Source organism: Pseudonaja textilis, chromosome 3 (genome assembly GCF_049901715.1).
Source record: "Pseudonaja textilis isolate UNSWEBS1 chromosome 3, rPseTex1.2, whole genome shotgun sequence".
Classification (NCBI taxonomy): domain Eukaryota; kingdom Metazoa; phylum Chordata; class Lepidosauria; order Squamata; family Elapidae; genus Pseudonaja; species Pseudonaja textilis.
In genome coordinates this window covers 27,647,698-27,657,614 of record NC_141992.1, presented here as the reverse complement: position 1 = coordinate 27,657,614, position 9,917 = coordinate 27,647,698, and the positions used below count along the sequence as shown (strand labels likewise).

The window sequence follows — 9,917 nt, the reverse complement described above, 5'->3', positions numbered from 1 at the left end:
GAGGTCATAGCAAACCGCTTCTGCGGTTCTACCGAAGCCTTTATCTTCATCTAAAATATCCTAAAGGCTGGCCTCTCGGGAAAGCAAAACTACAGAGAGCCTGAAATCTAACGCAGCCCTCGAAAGACACCTCCATCACCCGCTGAAGCTCTGCTGTTGGGTGGTAGATTGGAGAAGAGACAGCCGCTTCGCAAATGCGAGGGAAAGAAGCCATGGTAACCACCAGCCAATCCCCAAACACCTCTCGATCACATGATCCTTGCAATGGCGAGAGACTTCGTTCTTGTCTTTTTGACCTTTCACCCCAAGATGGCGGCGCCCGTGGGTCCGTTGAAGTTTTGGAAACCGGGTAAGCCTTGAATTTCTTGGAAGGGACGGGAATATAAATGCCACGGGAGGGAATAAGGAGTGGAAGGGTGAGGTTTGTTTTGCTCTAGTTTTGGTGGAAACGTGTTTCAAGTTTGCGAAAGGACGCGCGGGGTACGCGATAGGGAATGCAACGATGCTCTATTTTGGAGGACGGACGTACGATTCTTGTGACTCATTAAATAAGTAAAATAAAAATAAAAATAGGGAGCCGGTCACAAATTAACAAGTCTAAAAGAAAAGTTATTCTGCACCTACTCAAATCATCCTCATATTTAACCTTTGAACATGACGTTCATTTGACTTAGAGGCTTGTGAATTTTGAACTGAGAAAATTGTGCTTCCCTTTATTGGCGGTCCTCCTGCTTCCCCCCCTCCCCCAATGCTATGAAATGGTATGTAATGGACCTATTTACCTCGTTTAGGTGGCGTTAAATAAATGCATCGAGATTAAGCTGCTTGATATACAAAAAAAAAAAATCCATAAGATTCCACTCATACATTCGCTAAGTGAAGACTCTTTTAGGTCATGGAGTTTATCACTGAATATATGACCAGTCTAATTCTAGTTGTAGAGTATTCAAAATTAATACACCCATAAATACAGCCTCCTTCTTTTGTTCCAGTGAACCTCTTTAGAGGCAAACCACAAGATATTTACATTTAAAATATATTGAGGGAGGTGCATTAGTCTCTTCCGTGAATTTTTTAAAAAAGGAATTTACCTATTTTAATAGGCAATGAATGCTAACTAGCACAATGGCAAAATAAATCTTTTATTCTGTACAAAGCAGTAATAACTTGAAATGATTTTAAGATAACTGTCATATGAACTGAAAGGATATGATCTTAAATTTTAAAGGGGCATTGTGAAATTGAGGAAAAGCTTCAACTTCACTAAAAAGTAGTAAGGTAAAAATCCTCAGTGGTGGAATTAGATGTTGTTCTTGCTAGCTCATTATATGTAAATGCAATGGCAGTCAAGTGCTGTGATAACAGGATCTTCTGCAGTCCTAAGCAATTTACATGGTAGCTTTTATCTATTTGCATTTTGTGGTTTTTCTGGCATGAAGGATAATTGGAAGACAGTTTTCCAATGCAGAAACTTAATTTTATAGAGCTATTAATATTTAAATTCAATTACTGCTCACTTTTAGCCATGGAGTTAACCTCCTTAACAGCTGAGGCACAGTGTTTGCAGCTATAGTTTCCCTTGTATAATTATCTGTATATGAATACAGATTGTTTCTGGTATCTTGTTTGCAATTACAAGAGAGTATGTGGAATTTGTCTGCATCTTAATGCCACAAAAACTGATGACAGTTTTTAATATTCTGTATAAATATACCTTTGTTGAACTATTAATGCCATCGTTCAACGAACACATTTCTTAATGCTGTAATCATTCACACTTGGGGTTCTAAGGAAGATTGTAGAGCATGAGCATGTCAAAAATTTTATTCTTTAAGTATTTTTCATTATTTTATTAATATAATAACCACTTCTTTCTGAGATTATTAATGAATATTTTATATTTCAGTGAAAAAATAATTTGCCCTTGAACTGATCTCTCTTGATTTCTAGAAAGAACATAGACACGGTGGTTCTTCGGTGGTTACTGTATATCCAGATTTTAAGAGTAGTATTTGTAGCCTTTTTTACAATGATTTTGAATAGATTACAAAGTTTGATACATTTTGTTCTAGGAAAAACCTATAACAATGTGATAATTTTGTATAAGCATACATTGTTCTACATACAACCTATTATTTCCTCACATTTCCATTAACCCGTTTTATCCTGCATCCTTTTAAGTTATTGAAGGGTAGAGGGAAAAAAACCGGCTGATGGCTGCCAATTTGTACTATGATTTTTGACGCTAAATATGTGTTTGAATAATTCTATGAATATTTACTTGCAAGGAAGTTTAATATACAATTTTTAAATAACTACTTATCAAATGACTGTTATATACAATTAGTGGTCAGTTTTGATGGGTGCTGATATTTAGTATGACCATAATAGTTATATGCACTTTGTTCTTCATATGTAAATAGTAAATCATATACAAAAAATATCAAAATTTAGAAATAGAGTACAAATTTTTGAAGTACAAAAAATAAACTGAAGATTGTTGAAGAAAAAATTAGTTGATTTTGCTCTATATATTATGTAAACCCTATACTATAGGGCCATGATGGCAAACCTATGGCACGCGTGCCACAGGTGGCACGCAAAGCCATTTGTGCTGGCACGCGAGCTGCAAGCAAACTTACCTCACTGCACATGAGCAAACCTTCCAACTGATTTTCGGCCTCCCAGAGGCTTGAGGGCAGTTTCTGCAGCCTTTGCAGGCTGAAAAATAAGCCCTTTGTCACTTCCGGTATTACAGGGAGGCTGGGAGGCGCAGTGCTGGTAAGGGCGGCAGGGAAGGATTGTGCGCACATGTGCAGGGGGAATGGTGTGTGTGTGTGCATTTCCTTCTGGATGCTAGCGTGTGAGCGCGTGCACAATTTTTGGCACAGGAGCCAAAAATGGTTAGCCACCACTGCTATATGGTTTATATAACATATAGAGCAAAACCAACTAACATTTTTTCCATAGTGCAATCTATGAATTAAGTTCGTTTCTGTGCTGCATAATTTTGAAAATATCCATGACATGTTAAAGAAACTTTTTTCCAAATCTTACTTTTTAGATGTGTTCAGACAGCAATAATATGGTTTCTGGGCAAGCTATTACACTGAATTAATAGCAATACATTCATATTATATAATTAAGAAAGCATTTGTATGGTATAAATTGTAGCTAATGGTAAATTTTGGCAAACCTAAATTTACAGCAACTTTTTGAATTGCAACATGTGAAGATGTGCATATGCATGCTGCTTGATATTGCTGATAATATCTTAAAATAGTAATATGCTGTTTATGGTACATGAGCTAATTTGAGGTACAGCCACCAGGCTAGCAACTGGGAGACCAGGAGTTCTAGGCTTGCCTTAAACACCAAAACCAGCTAGATGAGTTTGGACTAGTTACTCTCTCTCATCTGTAGGAAGAAGACAAAGGCAAACCACTATTGCCAAGGAAAGTGCATGGACTTGTTCCTGAGTCAGCAGGAGTCAGTATTGATTTGATGAAACATAAGAACATAAGAATTAATTATGTAATCAAGTTGGAATGATTTTTTTTCCTCCTACAAAATGAAGAGCCCACTGCAGCTTACATATACATGTGATCCTTGACTTACAACCATTCATTTAGTGACCATTAAAATTTATAATGGTATTGAAAAAAACAGAAACAACCTTTTTGCACCATCCCCATGATCGTGTGTTCAAAATTCAAACTTTTGGCAACTGGCTCATATTTATGATGGTTGTAGTGTCTCAGGCTCATATGATCACCTTGTGCGATTTTCTGACAAGCAAAGTCAATGGGGAAGCCAGATTGACTTAACAATCATGTTACTGACTTAACAACTGCACTTCATTCACTTAACTGTGTCAAGACAGGTTGTAAAATGGGGCAAAACTCACTTAACTGTGTTGGCGTGAAATTATTTGAAAGCTCTAGCTACCAGTCCTGTTGGTTGCTTGACTATGAAGGGCTAGGTAAAACAGCAGGACACCTGTCTGTCTGTCTCAATCAATCTATCAATCAAATTTATATAGCTGCCCATTTCTCCCAAAGCAGGAGCATTGCAATAAATAATTTTAAAAAACTGATAAAAATATAAAAAGTTGCAGTAATAAATAGCATAAAAATAAAACTAACACTGGGTGAAAGGAGGATAAAAATGGTTCCCTCAGCAATGGAACCATCAGAACAGATCTCCAGTCTCCTGGGAGCCCCAGACTTGGAAACATAACCAGGTATTGAAGCACCTTAACAAAAAGTCAAAAAGGGCCATTCTAATTTTAGGGGAAAGAATGTTTCGTAAGGAGGATGCCACAGCAGAGGAAGGCCCATCTCCTGGGACTAATCAAACATAGATCCCTAGCTGATGGTACCCGTAGCATGCCTTTTCTGCAATAGGGCAAGTAATATAATTGGGCAGAGACAGCTTCTCAGATAACCAGTCCTATACCACGAATAGCTTTAAAGGTTAAAACCAGCACCAAAATTGAACCCAGAAGCAAACTAGCAACAAAACCAGCCTGTGAAACAAAAGTGTAACGTGCTGCCCTAGAAGCATATGTAAGTGCCAGTACAAGAACGTTCTGTACCATCTGAAGTTTCTGATAGTGCAACCTCATCCAACATGAAAGATCCTGGAATCAGTGGGTTCCCAGAATGAAAACTGTTTAGTTTTGCCAGGGTTCAGCTGAAGTCTGTTGTTCCCCATCTAGACTCTCACAACCTTCAGGAACTCGGATAAGGCATTTAGCAGAGAGGGAAATATATAATTGAGTATGGTCAGTGGTGATACCTCACTTCGTGCAATGGATGAGCTCAACCAGTGGCCTCATGTAGATTCTGGAAAGGAGAAGAGAAAGTACCAAGCCATGTGACACCCCACGTTGTAGGGGCCATTGGTGAGATTTCTCCTTTCCAAACATGACCAACTTGTAATGACCTTGAATGAAGGAAGTGAACCAGTGCAAAAACATGCCATGTAAACTCCGACTCTCTGAGCTGATTCAACTGGTCAACAATATCGAAAGTCATCAAGAGGTCATTAGGGCAAGTAGGGAGGCACTATGTCTAATCCTGCTGACAGCAGAGGACACCCCAAAGCACAATCAGGACTTTGTCAGCAGTCCAAACTGTTTAGATTTTTAAAATCCAGCATTTTAATTCCTCATAATCATGGTATCTACGGTAGTATCATAGAAAAGCATATATTTCAGTCTGCTACCAGTAATGGTAGCTCTTGTTTTAATCTCTGAACCATTATTTTTTTAAAAACCTGCACTATACACAGTGCATTAGAAAATTCGACTTTGAGACAATTGAAATATACATAACTGAAGAACTGTCTCTCCTCATCAAATATGGACATGACTGGTATGCCAGCAAGTTGGTTTTTTAAGTCTTTTAAAATGCAAAACTGAAAAGCTCTGGATTTGTGAAGACTAATTCTCTCTTAAATGTAGTATGTCGAATTACAAGTGAATTTGTGAACAAAAACATTTTTTTGACATTTATGTTTTTGTAAAAGTTGACATCAGATTAATAATAGTTTGTTTGCTTGGGTATGTAGGCACAGAAGGACCTGGTGTCAGCCTCTCAGAGGAAAGACAGAATGCTGCTGAAAGTTCAAGTGTTTCGGTCATCTATAATCCCTTTATTTCCCTTTCTATTGAGCAACAGAGGCAAAAGCTGCCTGTTTTTAAGGTATGAATTACTTTTATTACTTTGAACTGCAGAATTGCAAGCATTGCCATTTAGGTATGCTCTAGCTTTTCATATTTCAAACTGATCTTGCAAAATAGAAAATAAATGTATTTTTAACTTCTATGTAAGTCACATTATGCGGTGACAGAATAATTTTTCCTATCAATGTATGGGAACATTGTGACAGTAATACAAGCCTGCCACTTTCACTGTTGATGTAAACATGAGTTGAATTGCATGGCTGTAAGAATTTTGTGCTAGATTGCAGCTTGCTTGGTAAAGATTATGGGCCTCCTTGTGTCATTGTGTGATATTATTTTATATATTTTATTGTTAGTATAATCTTTTAAAATAATTTATAGTACAAATAAATCTGTTTTATGGTTTGTTTAAGAATATATGAGATAAAGCATTCTACCTAAATATTCCCATAGTGCTGTTATAGAATGGATTGCATCCTTACCCCTTTATTGAAATTTCTTTTATGAGGTACTTTAATCCATGCCTGAATACTTATTTCTCTTCCAGCTTAGAAATCATATCCTTTATCTGGTAGAAAACTATCAGACATTAGTGATTGTTGGAGAAACAGGATGTGGGAAAAGCACTCAGATACCCCAAGTAAGTATTAATAGTCTGCATTTATTTGTTTGTTAATGGAATACTTGACCTGATTTTCAAATGTTTTCCATGGATGGATGTATCACAATCTCTGTCCTTTTGTCTGCCCTATGCTCTTCTAGCACTGTTGGCTTGTGCCCGCTGGCTGTTCCTGCCAGCTTTGCGACTTTGTGCTAGCTGGCTTAGCCTTTTTGCCCTGTGCTTGCTGCCCCTACCATTCGGTGCTTACTGGCCTTGCTGCTCCTGTTGGCCTTTCTGCCCTGGCTCTGCCATGCTTCACAAGAAGTGGGCATACAATTTGGACAAGGCATATGCAGCATGCTTCATCTGCTTTGGCTGGAATAAGATTGCAGAGGTCGTCAAGGGCCAGCAAAGCCCCCTTGCCCTTATAGGACCAGCAAGCACAGGGTGGCAAGGCTGATGGGAAGACAGGGCCAGTGAACAAGGGACAGTAAGGTTGGCCTAGATCAGGGGTAGGGAAACTTGGCTCTTTTATCACTTATGGACTTAAACTCCCAGAATTCCTGAGTGAGCCATAAAAGGTTCCCCATCCCTGGCCTACTGGTTTTTCAGTTGTAGGACATATACATTTGTATATTAAACAGTCCCCTTCAAGTCAAAAATTGATTTCTCTCACAACTGAAAAACCAGTAGGCCAGGGATGGGGAACCTTTTATGGCTCATTCAGGAATTCTGGGAGTTGAAGTCCATAAGTGTTAAAGGAGCCAAGTTTCCCTACCCCTGGCCTAGATGGTGGCGTACAAGGTGGTTAAAAGTGGCAGAGATCCTGGGATGGATTGGTGGGGGGAGTTGAAGAGGAGACAGTCCTTTGTCTTACCAAGGCTTGAGGCTGGGAGAGACCAAGCTTGTATTGTGTTGGGTCCTTGTCTAGCAACAGGTTGGATTTGGTTAGCGAACCAAATTGCCATCACTAAGCAATATGGTCATGTGAAATTGTGTTTTTTGATCACATTGCTTAGTGATGGAAATTCTGTCCCCAATGTCTGTTGTAATTCAAGGACTACTTGTAATGTCCTTTAATAATAAGCATATTTGTATCATTTATAATTTTTTTTTCTGCTTGTATAACCATGGCTAGTTTGTAATTCATGAATGCTGATCAGAAGTCATTGAATTGGTAGGCCTGCTGGAATTAATGATTCTAAATAATCATATCTAGTTTGCCAAATGGTCCAGCTGGATTAACTAGAACATGGAACTACCTTTTTTATTTGAATTGAAGCCAGCTATTTGTAGCAGAGGAGCATATTCAAAAATATTCTTCAGTTTCAAATTAACATTTGCAAATAATTGCATTAACTCCATGGTTAATTCATACTTTTTCTGGATAATTATTGATCTAATGAAAGTATTTTACAATGTTCACATTAGCACCAATTCTTTGCTGCTGTTATATCTCACAATAACTAATTTATGTCTAGAATTTGTTCTTGCCACTAAAGCACTATCTGAGATGAGCTTTATTCAAAACTTTCTGGAAAATGGGACCATATGATGATTTGCTACTAGTTCCCTTTCTATCTGTAACTCCCAGTAACATCTTTCATAAAATTCCAGAAGAACCTTCAACTTTCCAGGACATGGCACCTTTGCTCTCCTTACCTGGACTGCCACCATTTCATGCTTAATGACCCACGGATCTTGAAATTACAGTGGCAGCCAGGACTGCCAGGAGAGTCATCACTAAGTAATGTGATCACATGACATCACATTTTATGACTGCATTGCTTAATTATGCCATTCCCAATAGCTGTCGCAACTCAAAGATTATCTCTACATTAGATCTACATTTTTTTCCCAGTGAGACACATGACTTGCAGGAAAATAGAAATTGATAGAAATGAAAAATAATTAAAAACCATGATTAATATAGAATTTATTCATCAATTCTAATAAATATTTTTCCCATGATAGTATCTAACAGAAGCTGGTTGGACTGCTGAAGGCCGGATAGTGGGAGTAACACAACCTCGGAGAGTTGCTTGTATTTCAGTGAGTGGCCTGGATTTCAAGTTCTGAGATTTCTCTATATATTATTTTTACAGAATATCAGATATTTTAATCAAGTTGTAAAGTTTGTCATAAAGTATTTGCAAATACATTAAGCATTCTTGACATTTGTTAACATCTATGAGACACTGATAAAGGTATAGATAAATACTTTCTACAAGTTTTCATTGAAATTTTTTGCAATAGTATCTTAGAATGTATATTTTCTTTTATTTTTTATTTGATGTGAGGACAGTAATTTGCGGTTAGGACCTGTGTATAGTCACAACACACTCTGATGCTTTTCATAATTGAACATAGGTTTTGGTAACAATTTCCTCGTCCTGGAAAAAAACATCATGCCTTCATATGTGGAGGAAAGTAGACTTGATTATGTTGCAGCTCTGCAAATAATAATTTTACTCAAGGAAGACCTGGTGCCCATTGTTCTCTCTTACAATCTCTTCTGCTTTTCCTGTATAGTGATCTGCTTCCCATTACTCAGCACCTTCTTCCCTTTCCTTCTTCCCCTGCCTTCTCTTAGTGACTGATTCTGATATCCATTCATGCCATCATAAACAAAATTTTCATTTGCTTTTTCTTACTGTTCCTGTACTCGCCCAAACCATTTCTGTCCAGAATAATCACTTCTCTTTTTACATGTGAAACAAAACAGTTTTGCTTCATTCCATATACAGACCCAAACATCTGAAAAGTACACTTTGGGATCAGATATGGTCTATCTAAAACTATTTGTTTTGTATAATTCTACCTATACAGCAGACCGGTAAAAATCTTGAATGTCTTTGACAGTATATCGGTATATTTCATTATAATTCATTGCATGGGTTAAAACTTTTTGACAAAGGGCACAAAAGGATCTTATAGTGGATAACTTGGTTCCAAAGAGCTATTTTGGGAATGCTAAAGTGCTTATACATGTTTAATGAGATATTTGATATTTTATTAAATCTATTAAATTGATTTGAAAGTTATCTTGGTTTCAGTAATGGGTTGTCATTTAATGGAATTAAATAGTATACAAGATAAATTGATTTTGCTTAGTTTTATATTTCTTTGGACACTGCCATTGGCTATGTCTCCAAGAGGGTTCTTTCTTTCTAATAAGATTAATCAATTTTGATTCTAAATTTAGAGGGAGACTGACATTGGAACTCCCTTTCTACTTCCTAAGCTGAGTTCTTTCCATATCAATAAAGTTTGGTGTTGGGGATATATAAGTGATTAAATCTGAGGCATATCAGTTGGTCTTATGGATGAAACATTCTATGTCCTCTTGGTTTCTGACCAGGGAGGAAGTTTAAAGCAGCCATTAGTTATATTTTCTCCTGCTGCTTATAATAGAAGAGGATGATTACAACAACAAACACTTATAGGAAAGGTTTTCTATGCTACTCCTTCATTTTCACCTTTAGAAAAGGGTTGGATTCAGTGTACTGTCTCAATAGCAGAATAATCAGACTATGCCTGGAGCTAGAATTTCATTCCCTAGGTTCTGCTGCATGATTTGCAAATTAGTTCATGTATGAATTTCTGAAAAAAATAAATAAATAAAAT

General features: G+C 37.2%; 1 protein-coding gene across 6 annotated transcripts in view; it reads left to right on the top strand.

The window, feature by feature from the left end:
- The first annotated feature begins 252 nt into the window (after positions 1-252).
- DHX35 (DEAH-box helicase 35) overlaps positions 253-9,917 on the top strand; it is a 34,335-nt gene continuing 24,670 nt past the window's right edge. For 5 of the 6 annotated variants that reach the window (XM_087929082.1, XM_026697594.2, XM_026697593.2 and 2 more), the window contains exons 1-4: positions 261-349; positions 5,575-5,708; positions 6,237-6,329; positions 8,265-8,342. In XM_087929082.1, coding sequence (XP_087785208.1) covers positions 265-349; positions 5,575-5,708; positions 6,237-6,329; positions 8,265-8,342 — 390 coding nt within the window. In that variant the 5' untranslated portion in view covers positions 261-264. Of the gene's footprint in view, positions 350-5,574; positions 5,709-6,236; positions 6,330-8,264; positions 8,343-9,917 lie in introns of all 6 variants that reach the window. The other variant, XM_026697591.2, reaches the window with a different exon arrangement.